The sequence below is a fragment of the Aristolochia californica genome, unplaced genomic scaffold (assembly GCF_029961685.1).
Source record: "Aristolochia californica isolate CCGP_79_NKW_82.1479 unplaced genomic scaffold, dmAriCali1.0.hap1 SCAF_16, whole genome shotgun sequence".
Lineage (NCBI taxonomy): Eukaryota > Viridiplantae > Streptophyta > Magnoliopsida > Piperales > Aristolochiaceae > Aristolochia > Aristolochia californica.
In genome coordinates, this window is record NW_027181837.1 from 20,169,387 (window position 1) to 20,185,294 (window position 15,908).

Genomic DNA, 15,908 nt, shown 5'->3' on the forward strand with positions numbered 1-15,908 from the left:
AGGGGGTGCGAGAGAGAGGGCGAGTTCGAGAGAAGACCGAAAGACGGAGGCCGGAGACGAGAGGGAGCAGAGACAGAGGCCGGAGAGGAGAGTCCGAGAGAAGACAGGGAGCAGAGACGTCGGGGGCGCAGGGAGACGAGAGAGGGGGTGCAGGAGAGAGGGAAGAAAAAATGAAAATGAGGATGCGCGAGAGAGGGGAAAAAATGGTCGCTAGTTCGAACCCACACACATCCTTCATCTGAATGAATGGCAAAAAGGGTCGGAAACCACTTGAATTTTTTTATAACGTGGAGATGAAGGACCGCTTCATCCCCAACATCCAGATGAAATGTCATCTGCGCTCCACTAACGACTTCAACTGATGAATGACATAATGCGGTTGATCTTCATCTCAGACTTTAAGTTGACTAACCCCACCCCCCCCCCCCCCCCCCCCCCCCCCCCCAATAAGTTTTATTAAGTTCCTCCGTCATGGAATCCCAATCATTGACATATTTGATATTTTTTACGGGCTATTAATTTCCTCCATTATAGAATCCCAACCGTTGACATATTTGATATTTTTTACGGGGTATTAAGTTCCTTAGTCATGGAATCCCAACCGTTGACATATTTGATATTTTTTACGGGGTATTAAGTGTCATGGAATTTGATATTTTTGACAAGGACAAATAAATAATGGTATGAGGCCACATCTCCTTCAATAATAGTATCTCATCAAAATAGACACAATAACAGTAACTGAAATGGGCTTAGGCCCATATAACACAAACAAAAATAATCCTTATAAAATGACCTATGAAATAATCCAATGCAAGTAAAGTATTTGTACCAAATAATATGTTGAATAAGGAATAATCTGTCAATTCTTCAAAGTAATAATCCAACAAGAGAAAAAATTTACAGAGTCGCACCAACTCAAATAGGAGACCAATATATCCGAGTCGCGGCATAAATATGTATAAGCTTTGGTCCAGATACTTATACCGAGGCAGAAAATAAGTGGCCCGAGTCAGGTGGACCCACATCGGGTTGACCCGAGCGAGTTGGCCCAAACCATTGCATTAACCCGAGCGGAACAAAATAGAGTTTGGCGCCAGCCCGCTGGGTTAACCCCGCCGATCCGAGTTGGGCAGAATAGGCGTGGCCCGGATTTAATCCGAGGCTTCCTAACTTGGGAAGAATTTAATTTTCAACATCTTCTTCTCTTCCCTAATGTCGAAGGACTCTCGACAGAAATAGTACAAAAACGACAACAAGATCCTAGCGCTCGGGAAACTTGGCAAGAATAAGATATTCACCATGGAAATGCACTGGATTCAATTCGGTTTCCGAACTCATGAAACACTTTAAAACGGTAGCAGTCGTCGTCTTCCTCCCTGCTTTTGAACAGAGTAGAGTCGGCGATGAGAGGAGTTTCTGGAATAAGAAATAAAACAAAAAAAATAGCAGCATGTATAATTAGCATTAGCGATTTGGAAATAAGGCAGCGAAGGAAAGACAACTTCCAAATAAATAGAGTGAGAAACATCGACAGAATATTACGGTGGAAATACCATGGACCAGGCTGGAAATACTATGTTGTTAATCAGAGACAGCTAAGAATCAGGATGGCTTCGAACTGAGCCGGCTCGCGAGCGGCTCGAGCTCGGCTCCGTTCGATTCGTTATCTCTCGAGTTGGAGCTTCGAAATCGGCTCGTTTAAATTAACGAGCCGAGCTCGACCGAAGCCAGGTTCGGTTCGTCGGCTTGCGAGCCTGCTCGAGGTGAGTCGGGATCGGTATTAGGATCGGGATTGGGATCGAGAGCAAGGGAGCGGGATCAGGAACGAGAGTGAGAGCGAGGGGGGGATAATTTTTCCTCCCCTCGTCACCGCCGAGCCCCTCACGTTGGCTGTTGTCGTCGTCGACAGCTGCTAGTCGGCCGCCTCTGTCGCCATCCATTCGATTTCTTCCTCTACTCGCCGCCGCTTCCGTTGTCGCCGTCATCCCCGACAACAAGTCCTCTCTGACGCCGTAACCCCCTTCCCTCTGCATCATCTCAGCGGAAAACCAGATCTAGTAAGTTCAGGGGAGAAATTAGCGGAGAAATAATTTTCCCCCACCCCCATGCGAAGATGATTTTGCACGTGCGATTTCGCATGTGCGAGATCATAAAGTAAAAAAAAAAAAAAAATTCCTTAAAACTCTCCTTCCTTATAGCTCTTGAACAAATTAAAAATACATTTTATAGAAATAACTTTCGATGAACTATTAGGGGGGGTTAGTGCACATGACTCAGGACATGATCTTCATGCGCATTATGCAGTTCATGTCCTGATGTCGTTAGGGGGCGCCGAAATTCATGTCATGTACATGAATATACATGAATCACGAGTTCATGTCTCAAGAGTAACGAGCGGAAAGTGCTTTCCGCCCGATTTTGAGAATCATCTACATGACTCTCGCGCGGGCTCTCTCTCAGCGAGCGGTGCTGTCTCTCGGGGGGCTCTCTGCCGTTTCATTTCCACAGCCTTCTCTCGGTGTTGCCACAGCCCTCTCTCGTTCCGGAGCCCTCTCTCGGTGTTGCCGCAGCCCTCTTTCGTTCCGCAACCGTCTCTCGTTCCCGCAGCCCTCTCTCGGTGTTGCCGCAGCCCTCTCTCGTTCCGTCGCCGGCCGTCGCCGTTGCCTACTAGCCCGTCCCCGTCGCCATCGTCGTTGCCCGCCGTCGCCTACTAGCCCGTCCCCATCGCCATCGTCGTTGCCCTTTGGCTAGCAGCTGAGGAAGATGACGATGGTTTAATTATTTTTATTTATAAATAATTATTTTTTATTTATAAATAATTATTTTTATTTATAATTAATTATTTTTATTTATTTAATATATTTATTTTACAGTTACTATATTAAAATAGTGATTTAATAGTCATAATTAAAATATTGTTAAAATAAATATTTGATAAATTATTTTTGGCATAATTATCCGATTGCTATAGTTAATTAAACCAATAGTTTTAAATTTTGTGATAATATATTAATAATTAATAATACATAAAATATATTATGTACAAATATATAGTGTGTTAAAGTTATGATTAGATCATTTTTTTCTCTTAAATTATTCATTTTTAGGTTAAAGTATATCATATGTTATTAATAAATTAATAACTCAACGTATTACTTTCGTTTTTGTTATTTATAATGTTATTTATTTATTATTTGTAATTAATCATGTAGTTATTTCATTGGCTCATGTAATTACCATATTAATGTATAATAAAATATCTAATTCAATTAATAAATATATTAGTATATTTAATTATACATTAAATAATTTATTCGTGTAGTAATAATGGTTGTTTTACCTAATTTGGGGTTTAAGAATTATGTTGTAATTAAGTATACTGTAAAGGTTTAGAAATTCTCTTGTTTTTTATGTTTTTCTCATGTTGGGGCACTAACACTGGAAACTGTTTTCCAGTGCACATGAAGTCGTCAACACTAACACAAATTCTTACCTGATCTTCATGTACATGACATGACATGATCTTCATGTTGGACATGACTTGATCTTCAAGAATCCACTTTGGGGCACTAACCCCCCCTTAGTATCTCATTTTTTTGTAAACATTTTTCTAATTAAAAATTCTTATTAAAAATTATATAATTTTCTAAGTAAGATTTTCCTACCAAGATGGGGTAGAATATTTTTTAATAAGTATTTTACAGTTGATGTTGTAATTCTTTTAACATGAAGTAATTTTCATTGCAATTTTGTGTTTGACATTTTATTTGATTAAAAATGTATCGATAAGTATAATAATATATTAGATTGATTATTAATTTTTATTTATTTCCCTAGATGAGGCAATAAGAGGTCCATTTAACTTTCCTAAGAAAAATTTAAAATATTTCTTGTAATTTTCTAATAAGTCACTAATAGTAATAGGATTTTATTTAAAGGAATGTAAATTGATATTGATATTTCATTTAATTTTGTTGTGTTTGATTATTGTATGGAGTTTATTCATAATGTTATGCGGTGTATGAAGTGTTTAGACTATATTATGGAGAGTATGGAGTGTATAAAAAATTTTATGGAGTGTTTATGGAATGTATAGACAATTTTATGGAGTGTTTATACAGGTATTATGTATATAGATTATGCCCAATTTTAAGTAGAGGTCATGCCGAATTTTATATAGGTATTATATACATAGATTATGCTCAATTTTAAGTAGAGGTCATGCCCATTCTTATACATGTATTATATATATAGGTTATGCCCAATTTTATGTAGAGGTCATGCCCAATTTTATGTAAAATGTATACATAATTTTATATATATTTTTTGAAAATTTTTAAATGTATGTTGAAGCTCGAGCTCAACTCAAACTCAGTTAAACATTTTTGGCTCGAGCTCGATAACAATTTTAGGCTCGAGACAAGGTTCAACTCGAAAGCTCAGCTCAAAATATTTAAATCAAGCTCAGCTCGAACATAAGCAGGTTCGAGCTCGGCTCGGATCGATGCCACCCCTAGTTGAGATAATCGGGAGGTTTCCAGCAGTCAGAAATAAACCAGTCCGATAAGCTTCCGATTAAAATTCAAGCCCGAAGAGTAAGACGACCAACAGAGAGTTTCGGAGAAAAATTATAACCTATTTTTGTTTCTGCAAAGACAAATCTAGTGATGAGTTTTCTGGAATAGAGGCCGGAGAAGCAACACGGGCCACGCAAAACTGGCAGAAACTGATATCTTCTCCTTCCGCCTTTCTCCAATTTCTTTTTTTGTCGCCGTTAAAGAGAGAAGAGATTGCAAGTTAACTCGGGCCGATGGCAGCAATGGCAGCGAGAAAGCTAGCCAAATAGAGTAAGAATAAAAAATAAAAATAATAACAATATGATGAAAAGTAAGCAAAGTATGAGTAAAGAAGAAAATAATGGGTTTTTTTGAATCTTGAAAACCATATATCTTGGTCCTGGAAATCAATGCTCTGATACCATGTTGATTTTCAGGACTCCATGATTTAGCTCACTAAGAAAAAGGGAGAGGCCCATTGGGAGAAAACCAGAGGAAGAAGAGGTTATGGACTTAATATTCTAACCCTCTCCCTAAAGTTTTATTTATAGATTCATGAAACTACTGTATTATAATAATACCCCTGAACTTAAATGTTCAGGGTTTAAGGATTTAACCCTGAAACTTCAGCTTAATTATATCAATGTCATTTCTACGAGATGACCCTTTATTTACCGTTCCTTGGTCGTGTGGGTTTGGGCCCTATATTCCGTCGCATTCCACTTGTATATAAGTTTTTATCATCTATCATATTAGAAAGAAAGGTTGGTTTAATTCCGACCTACTTTGATTGCATCCAAGCTATAGAATTTATAAGGGTGCTACATTAATGTTATTATCTTAATTTTATTTTTAAATTAATAAAATATAAAAATTAATTTAATTAATGATTAATCATGTATGCATCCAATTTCATGGGGACAGACTCCGTTTTCTTCTCGTTTAACCCGAAAATTCCAGAAAAGACCAGAGAAGTGACTGTAGATGGGAAAGCTCAATTTGCTTTCTGAACTTTTCCGCGGTCTTCGTCCAGAACATTCTTACTCACAGGAAAGGACTCGAAGCCTCCAGATTTTGTTTCAAAGCCGCGCATCTTCGCCTATAAATTCTCTGAAGCTGTGGCATTTCTCCTCATCGAAAGACATCGTGAATCTATTTTCAGCGTTCCTTCCACATATCGGCCCTTTCGTTTCTGTTATTGTTCTCTTTCCAGTCGATCAGCTTTTAAGAGGAGTTGTAGAGAGAAATGTCGATCATTCCAAGCTTCTTCGGCAGGCGATCAAACGTGTTCGACCCCTTCTCCCTTGATGTCTGGGACCCATTCGACGGTTTCCCTTTAACAGCTTCCATCTCCACTCCTCGTCCCTCTAATTTCGCCAACGAAGTCTCTGCCTTCGCCGGCGCCCGCATGGATTGGAAGGAAACCCCGGAAGCCCACGTCTTCAAAGCCGATATTCCGGGTCTTAAGAAGGAAGAAGTAAAGGTGGAGGTGGAAGACGGGAAAATTCTCCAGATCAGCGGGGAGAGGAACAGAGAGGCAGAGGAGAAGAACGACAAGTGGCACAGCGTAGAGAGAAGCAGCGGCAAGTTTCTGCGGCGATTCCGGCTGCCTGAAAACGCAAAGGTGGATCAAGTGAAGGCCGCGATGGAGAACGGTGTGCTCACTGTCACGGTTCCGAAAGAAGAAACTCCCAAGCCTGAAGTAAAAGCCATTGAAATCTCTAGCTAAGCTTTGAGAGAAGGTGTTTGTGTGTTACCTGTGTGATTGAACCCACTCTAAATGTATCTGTTTGTAATAAATAAAAGGTTAGTGTAATTTAGTTCTTCCAGAACTTCTTCTGGTGGCAGATATCAACGAATGGCACAAGCCAAACTTAAAATAAATAAAATAAACAAGGGGCAGCCATGCCTCCAAAGAGGGGACACCACCCTCTACAAATTTTGACGAGATAAGGATTGGTGCTGCTCTAAGCGACGGAAACGAAGGGAATCCGGGAGGGTGATGGTAAAGATATTTAATTGATTGAAAGTGAAAAATTAAAAAAAAAAAGAAAACCAGAAAAAATATCTGCCGTTTTCTTGATTTTCTATTTGTTTTGGTTGAGAATATCCCCCGCAGAAGATAAGCTTGCTTGAAGAAATCGGAACTCCCAGGGATCTTTTTCTCGAAACTTCCAGTTTTCGCTTCACCGCCACTCTCGTCTTCCTTTAAATCCCTGATAGCTATATTCTCTTTATACTTGCGTGAAGCTCTCTCTCTCTCTCTCTCGATCTCGCTTTTAGCAAATGGTGATCCATCTCTTCTGCTAAACCGTCAGCTCCGCCAGCCATGTCGATAATCCCGAGCTATTTAGGTAGCCGTTCCAACTTGCTCGATCGTATCCGCTCGATGTCTGGGACCCGTCTGCTGGGTTCCCTTTCAAAACCTCTCCGTCGGCCTTCCCTCCTTCTGGTTTCGCTGGCGAACTATCTGCTTTAGCCGGCGGTCGAATCAATTGGAAGGAAACCCAAGTAGCCCATCTTCCGCTTCTTAAGAAGGAATAATAAAGTGGTGGAAGACAGGATGATTTGAAGTTCGTCAAGTATGCGAGAAGAGAGAATCGGTGAGGTAGAGAAGCAGTAGGAAGTATTCCCTGCCCGAGAATTTGATTGTCGCGGTTTCTAAAGAAGAGGCTCCCAAATCTCCAAGGGAACGCCATTAAAATCCCCGGCTGAGTTTCTGTACAGAGAATCGAATTGAAATCCCCGGCCGATCACAGTGACTGTCAAAGTTGTTTCTTTTGTTGTTAATGGAATCGGTTTTCTAGCTGCCGACTGTGTAAATTATGTAAGAAAGCTTGAACTTTTCTGTTTACTCTTGAGTGACAAATTCTCCCGGAAATATACTGCGTTGAATCCAATCTCTCAGTTCTGGTGAAGTGGTGAACAAAGAAAAGTAATTATATATTATATTAGTTAAAAAATTTCGTTTATAGTACATTAATATTGTAATTACGTGAATCAATTAACTGTGCACGTGATTAATCATAAAAAAATAATTAACTGTGCACGTGATTAATCATAAAAAAAATAACGCTAGAAATAACATAAACGAATATAATATATTTAAGTTATTAATTTATTGATAATATATGGTGTTCTTTAACATAAAAAAAAGTCATGATTAAATAGAAAAAATCTATCAAATACTAACTTTAACATACTATATATTTTTACATATTATTAATTAAAAATATTTTTCCATTAAATATAAAATTATTGATTTTATTAATTATAAAAATGAGTTAATTAAACCAAGTGTTTGAGTTAACAATAATTTAATTAATACTATTAAATCACTAATACAATAGAGTCAATGGAGAAATCGAAATCGAAATCAAAATGGGGAAATCGAATCGAAATCAAAATCAAAATTGAAATGGGAAAATCGAAATCGAAATTGAAATCGAAATGGGGAAATTGAAATCGAAATCGAAATGGGAAAATCAAACAAAATCGAAAAGTATTTTGGGGAAAAGGAGAATAGCGAGAGAGAGAAGGGAGTAAGAGGCCGAAAGGGAGAAGAGAGAGAAGAAAGGGAGGTCAAGAGGGAGAAGCAAGAGAGAAAAACGGAGAGTGAGTCCGAGAGAAGAGAGGGAGGCACAGAGACGAGAGAGGGGGTGCGAGAGAGAGGGCGAGTCCGAGAGAAGAGAGGGAGCAGAGACGTCGGGGGCGCAGGAAGACGAGAGAAGACCGAAAGACGAAGGCCGGAGACGAGAGGGAGCAGAGACGTCGGGGGCGCAGGAAGACGAGAGAGGGGGTGCGGGAGAGAGGGAGGAAAAAATGAAAATGAGGATGCGCGAGAGAGGGGGGTGCGAGGAGAGAGGGGAAAACATGGTCGCTAGTTCAAACCCCGCACGTCCTTCATCTGGATGAATGGCAAAAAAGGTTGGAAACCACTTGAATTTTTTTATAACGTGGAGATGAAGGACCGCTTCATCCCCAACATCCAGATGAAATATCATTTGTGCTCCACTAACGACTTTAACTGATGAATGGCATAATGCGGTTGATCTTCATCTCAGACTTCAAATTGACTAACCCCCCCCCCCCCCCCCCCCCCCCCCCCCCCCCCCCAATAAGTTTTTGACCCAACGTTTGACATTTAATATTATTGACGGGGTTTTAAGTTCCTCCGTCATGGAATCCCAACCATTGATATTTTTATATGTTTTACGGGGTATTAAGTTCCTCCGTCATGGAATCCCAACCGTTGACATATTTGATATTTTTTACGGGGTATTAAGTGTCATGGAATTTGATATTTTTTACGGGGACAAATAAATAATGGTATGAGGCCACCTCTCCTTCAATAATAGTGTCTCATCAAAATAGACATAATAACAGTAACTGAAATGGGCTTAGGCCCATATAACACGAACAAAAATAATCCTTGTAAAATGACCTATGAAATAATCCAATGCAAGTATTTGTACCAAATAATATGTTGAATAAAGAATAATCTGTCAATTCTTCAAAGTAATAATCCAACAAGAGAAAAAATTTACAGAGTCGCACCAACTCAAGTAGGAGACCAATATATCCGAGTCGCGGCATAAATATGTATAAGCTTTGGTCCAGACACTTATACCGAGGCAAAAATAAAGTGGCCCGAGTCAGGTGGACCCACATCGGGTTGACCCGAGCGAGTTGGCCCAAACCGTTGCATTAACCCGAGCGGAACAAAATAGAGTTTGGCCCGGATTTAATCTGAGGCTTCCTAACTTGGGAAGAATTTTAATTTTCAACATCTTCTTCTCTTCCCTAATGTCGAAGGACTCTCGACAGAAATAGTACAGAAACGACAACAAGATCCTAGCACTCAGGAAACTTGGCAAGAATAAGATATTCACCATGGTAATGCACTGGATTCAATTCGGTTTCCTAACTCAGGAAACACTTTAAAACGGTAGCAGTCATCGTCTTCCTCCCCGCTTTCGAACAGAGCAGAGCTAGCGATGAGAGGAGTTTCTGGAATAAGAAATAAAAAAAAAAATTAGCAGCATGTATAATTAGCAATAGCGATTTGGAAATAAGGCAGCGAAGGAAAGACAACTTCCAAATAAACAGAGTGAGAATCGTCGACAAAATATTACGCTGGAAATACCATGGACCAGGCTGGAAATACTATGTTGTTAATCAGAGACAGCTGAGAATCAGGATGGCTTCGAACCGAGCCAACTCGTGAGCGGTTCGAGCTCGGCTCGGTTCGATTCGTTATCTCTCGAGCTCGAGCTTCAAAATCGGCTCGTTTAAATTAACGAGCCGAGCTCAACCGAAGCCAGGTTCGGTTCGTCATCTTGCGAGCCTGCTCGAGGTGAGTTGGGATCGGTATCAGGATCGGGATTGGGATCGAGAGCAAGGGAGCGGGATCAGGAACGAGAGCGAGAGCGAGGGGGAGGGGAAATTTTTTCCTCCCCTCGTCACCGCCGAGCCCCTCCTGTTGGCTGTTGTCGTCATCGACAGCTGCTCGTCGGCCGCCTCTGTGGCCATCCGTTTGATTTCTTCCTCTCCTCGCCGCCGCTTCCGTCGTCGCCGTCATCCCCGACAACAAGTCCTCCCCGACGCCGTAACCCCCTTCCCTCTACGTCGTCTCGGCGGAAAACCAGATCTAGTAAGTTCATGGGAGAAATTAGCGGAGAAATAATTTTCCCCCGCCCCCGTGCGAAGATGATTTTGCACGTGCGATTTTGCATGTGCGAGATCATAAAGTAAAAAAAATAAAAAAATTCCTTAAAACTCTCCTTCTTTATAGCTTTTGAACAAATTAAAAATACATTTTATAGAAATAAGTTTCGATGAACTATTAGTATTTCATGTTTTTTGTAAACATTTTTCTAATTGAAAATTCTTATTAAAAAATTATATAATTTTCTGAGTAAGATTTTCCTACCAAGATGGGGTAGAATATTTTTGAATAAGTATTTAACAGTTAATGTTGTAATTCTTTTAACATGAAGCAATTTTCATTGCAATTTTATGTATGACATTTTATTTGATTAAAAATGTATCGATAAGTATAATAATATATTAGATTGATTATTAATTTTTATTTATTTCCCTAGATGAGGCAATAAGAGGTCCATTTAACATTCCTAAGAAAAATTTAAAATATTTCTTGTAATTTTCTAATAAGTCACTAATAGTAATAGGATTTTATTTAAAGGAATGTAAATTGATATTGATATTTCATTTAATTTTGTTGTGTTTTATTATTGTATGGAGTTTATTCATAATATTATGCGGTGTATGGAGTGTTTAGACTATATTATGGAGTGTATGGAGTGTAAAAACAATTTTATGGAGTGTTTATGGAATGCATAGACAATTTTATGGAGTGTTTATGCAGGTATTGTGTATATAGATTATGCCTAATTTTAAGTAGAGGTCATGCCGAATTTTATATAGGTATTATATACATAGATTATGCTCAATTTTAAGTAGAGGACATGCCCAATCTTATACATGTATTATATATATAGGTTATACCCAATTTTATGTAGAGGTCATGTCCAATTTTATGTAAAATGTATACATAATTTTATATACAATTTATTTTATATATATTTTTTGAAAAATTTTAAATGTATGTTGAAGCTCGAGCTCGGCTCAAACTCAGTTAAAAATTTTGGGCTCGAGCTCGATAACAATTTTAGGCTCCAGACAAGGTTCGGCTCGAAGCTCGGCTCAAAATATTTAAATCAAGCTCAGCTCGAACATAGGTAGGTTCGAGCTCGGCTCGGATCGATGCCACCCCTAGCTGAGATAATCGGGAGGTTTCCAGCAATCAGAAATAAACCAGTCCGATAAGCTTTCGATTAAAATTCAAGCCCGAAGAGTAAGACGACCAATAGAGAGTTTCGGAGAAAAATTATAACCTATTTTTGTTTCTGCAAAGACAAATTTGGTGATGAGTTTTCTGGAATAGAGGCCGGTGAAGCAACACAGGCCGCGCAAAACTGGCAGAAACTGATATCTTCTCCTTCCGCCTTTCTCCAATTTCTTTTTTTGTCGCCGTTAAAGAGAGAAGAGATTGCAAGTTAACTCGGGCCGATGACAGCAATGGCAACGAGAAAGCTAGCCGAATAGAGTAAGAATAAAAAATAAAAATAACAACAATATGATGAAAAGTAAGCAAAGTATGAGTAAAGAAAAAAATAATAGGTTTTTTTGAATCTTGAAAACCATATATTTTGGACTTGCAAATCAATGCTCTGATACCATGTTGATTTTAAGGACTTCATGATTTAGCTCACTAAGAAAAAGGGAGAGACCCATTGGGAGAAAACCAGAGGAAGAAAAGATTATGGACTTAATATCCTAACCCTCCCCCTGAAGTTTTATTTATAGATTCATGAAACTACTGTATTATAATAATACCCCTGAACTTAAAGGTTCAGGGTTTAAGGATTTAACCCTGAAACTTTAACTTAATTATATCGATGTCATCTCTATGAGATCTATGAGATGATACTTTATTTACTATTCCTTGGTTGTATGAGTTTTGGCCCTATATTCCGACGCATTCCACTCGTATTTAAGTTTTTATCATCTATCATATTAGAAAAACTATAGAATTTATAAGAAGCTTACATTAATGTTATTATCTTAATTTTATTTTTAAATTAATAAAATATAAAAATTAATTTAATTTCAATGATTCAATCATGTATGCATCCAATTTCATGGGGACAGACTCCGTTTTCGTCTCGTTTAACCCGAAAATTCCAGAAAAGACCAGAGAAGTGACTGTAGATGGGAAAGCTCAATTTGCTTTCTGGACTTTTCCGCGGTCTTCGTCCAGAACATTCTTACTCACAGGAAAGGACTCGAAGCCTCCAGATTTTGTTTCAAAGCCGCGCATCTTCGCCTATAAATTCTCTGAAGCTGTGGCGTTTCTCCTCATCGAAAGATTTCGTGAATCTATTTTCAGCGTTCCTCCCACATATTGGCCCTTTCGTTTCTGTTATTGTTCTGTTTCCAGTCGATCAGCTTTTAAGAGGAGTTGTAGAGAGAAATGTCGATCATTCCAAGCTTCTTCGGCAGGCGATCAAACGTGTTCGACCCCTTCTCCCTTGATGTCTGGGACCCATTCGACGGTTTCCCTTTAACAGCTTCCATCTCCACTCCTCGTCCCTCTAATTTCGCCAACGAAGTCTCTGCCTTCGCCGGCGCCCGCATGGATTGGAAGGAAACCCCGGAAGCCCACGTCTTCAAAGCCGATATTCCGGGTCTTAAGAAGGAAGAAGTAAAGGTGGAGGTGGAAGACGGGAAAATTCTCCAGATCAGCGGGGAGAGGAACAGAGAGGCAGAGGAGAAGAACGACAGGTGGCACAGCGTAGAGAGAAGCAGCGGCAAGTTCCTGCGGCGATTCCGGCTGCCTGAAAACGCAAAGGTGGATCAAGTGAAGGCAGCGATGGAGAACGGTGTGCTCACTGTCACGGTTCCGAAAGAAGAAACTCCCAAGCCTGAAGTAAAAGCCATTGAAATCTCTAGCTAAGCTTTGAGAGAAGGTGTTTGTGTTTTACCTGTGTGATTGAACCCACTCTAAATGTATCTGTTTGTACTAAATGAAAATGAAAGGTTAGTGTAATTTAGTTCTTCCAGAACTTCTTCTGGTGGCAGATATCAACGAATGGCACAAGCCAAACTAAAAATAAATAAAATAAACAAGGTCCAAAGAGGGGACACCACCTCTACAATTTTTGACGAGATAAGGATTGGTGTTGCTCTAAGCGACGGAAACGAAGGGGAGTCCGGGAGGGTGATGGTAAAGATATTTAATTGATTGAAAGTGAAAATTTAAAAAAAACAAGAAAACCAGAAAAAACGATTATCTGCCGTTTTCTTGATTTTCTATTTGTCTTGGTTGAAAATATCCCCCGCAGAAGATAAGCTTGTTTGAAGAAATCGAAACTCCCAGGGATCTTTTTCTCGAAACTTCCAGTTTTCGCTTCACCGCTACTCTCGTCTTCCTTTAAATCCCTGAATTGCTATTCTTGTCTTCCTTTAATCCATGATAGCTATTCTATCTATACTTTCGTGAAGCTCTCTCTCTCTCTCGATCTCGCTTTTAGCAAATGGTGATCCATCTCTTCTGCTAAACCGTCAGCTCCACCAGCCATGTCGATAATCCCGAGCTATTTAGGTAGCCGCTCCAACTTGCTCGACCGTATCCTCTCTAGATGTCTGGGACCCGTCTGCTGGGTTCCCTTTCAAAACCTCTCCGTCGGCCTTCCCTCCTCCTTCTGGTTTCGCCGGCGAACTATCTGCGTTAGCCGGCGGTCGAGTCAATTGGAAGGAAACCCAAGTAGCCCACGTCTTCAAAGCCCATCTTCCGCTTCTTAAGAAGGACGAATAAAGGGGTGGAAGATAGGATGGTTTGAAGTTCGTCAAGTATGCGAAGAGAGAGAATCGGTGAGGTAGAGAAGCAGTAGGAAGTATTCCCTGCCCGAGAATTTGATCGTAGCGGTTTCTAAAGTAGAGACTCCCAAGATACAAGGGAACGCCATTAAAATCCCCGGCCGATCACAGTTACTGTCAAAGTTGTTTCTTTTGTTGTTAATGGAATCGGTTTTCTAGCTGCCGACTGTGTAAATTATGTAAGAAAGCTTAAACTTTTCTGTTTACTACTGAGTGACAAATTCTCCTGGAAATATACTGCTTTGAATCCAATCTCTCAGTTCCGGTGAAGTGGTGAACGAAGAAAAGTTTTGATAATCTGTGAAGCGAAACAGGATTAGTAATAAAAATATTAAAATCTGATAACAATGAAGTGTCCCCATCCGACCTTTATGCGACCAATTATCGAACCTACTTTTGCCCTCCTTTATCATTCCTCATGAGTCATGAGCATTAGATCAAAGTCTGTTCATAATGATCGCCACCTTTGAACCACAAGCATGTCTGGTTTGGGTCTTCATCATTTCTCTTGGACTCCAACTCAAGGTAGACCACTTCTTTCTCCAGCCTAATAATTTCCTTGGGCCAGTTATCATTCATCTTCTTTAGTAGTGATTCTCTTCACCCTATTAAATTTGTCACTAGTTTACTAGTTTGGAGGGTTTATTAATTCGAAAAAGGGTGTTGGATACTGATCCTCTATTATCATGTAATGAATGTTTTTAATCAAGCTGATCAAAGTTCGAACCTGTATATATATGATCGAGTTTGGCTTTATCGAATTTTTTTGAATTTAGTTCAAATTTTTTAACCGACTTTGAGCTTGAACACGAGTCGGGTTTGAGTTTCTATCTACATTTAAAATTATAAAAATAAAAATTTATAAAATTAAATAAAAAAATATTATAATAAACTTAGTATTATCGAATTACGAGCTATCACAAAAGACTTTGTGAATGAGCATACTAATGTATAATAATCTGCTTAATAGACTTTAAAAAAAAAATACTTTCATCAATTGTGTTTATTCGACTGACAAATAATAACATTAGATATTGAAGAATCCAAAATGGTTGAATTATTGATCGTTTTTTAGGTTTGAGGTAAATAAGAATAATTATCAACCAAATAAATAGAGAATTGATGAGAACAGTTAGAGTAATAAAGGGTTATTTTTGTAAAAAAATATATGCTAACGAATCGACTCACGAGTTAACAAGTCAAGCTTGAAAAATCTCGAGATTGATTTGTTATATTTAACGAGTTTTATTTCAATTTTGAGCTAAGTAAAAACTGAAGTGAGCAGAGTTTTTTTTTTTTTCGAACTTAGTTCGAATAATTTTTAAACCATAGGAAATTGGTCGCTTTGAAATATGGGAGGGGTTGACATGGCAGCCACCTTGGATACCACATAAGCTCCATGTCACATTATTATTATTATTATTATTTTTTACCAATAGCTATTTCTTAAAACACCAGATTTGGTTGCAATAAAAATAAAAATAATACTAAATAAATAAAACTAAAAAAATGTCATTCCCGCGGTTGTATCTCCCCAAGCCTCCGTGTGACGGTCATGCCATTATGCCTCATATCGGCCATTACTTTCATAACTGAAATTCAGAAAATTGGAGGGGCAAATATGTACATTCATCATATCAGAAGTTAATAAGTCCCAACTGTTAATCTCGGTCGTGGTCCCCTGGAAATTAACGACAATCAGTCAAAGGGATGAGGGCCCACCCTTACACGTGTAGCAGCTTTGTTGCATGTAGAGAACAGCTAAAAACTGGATTTGATGAGCCGTTGGCGTCCTCCATGTGAGCCCTTTTTTTGGCGGGTAACCCACAAAGTTAATACTAAAAGCCCTGCAAAAGCTCATTTTTTCGCGCTCTCCCTTGTCATTTT

General features: G+C 39.1%; 2 protein-coding genes across 2 annotated transcripts; both read left to right on the forward strand.

Moving 5' to 3' along the window:
- Positions 1-5,649: 5,649 nt before the first annotated feature.
- Positions 5,650-6,391, forward strand: LOC137952823 (17.8 kDa class I heat shock protein-like). The gene has a single exon (XM_068799894.1). It carries the CDS (start codon positions 5,806-5,808, stop codon positions 6,286-6,288), a length of 483 nt encoding a protein of 160 aa, XP_068655995.1. The 5' UTR covers positions 5,650-5,805; the 3' UTR covers positions 6,289-6,391.
- A 6,056-nt stretch (positions 6,392-12,447) lies between these two features.
- LOC137952822 (18.1 kDa class I heat shock protein-like) lies at positions 12,448-13,224 on the forward strand. Its single transcript, XM_068799893.1, has one exon. It carries the CDS (start codon positions 12,616-12,618, stop codon positions 13,096-13,098), a length of 483 nt encoding a protein of 160 aa, XP_068655994.1. The 5' UTR covers positions 12,448-12,615; the 3' UTR covers positions 13,099-13,224.
- The last annotated feature ends 2,684 nt before the right edge of the window (positions 13,225-15,908 follow it).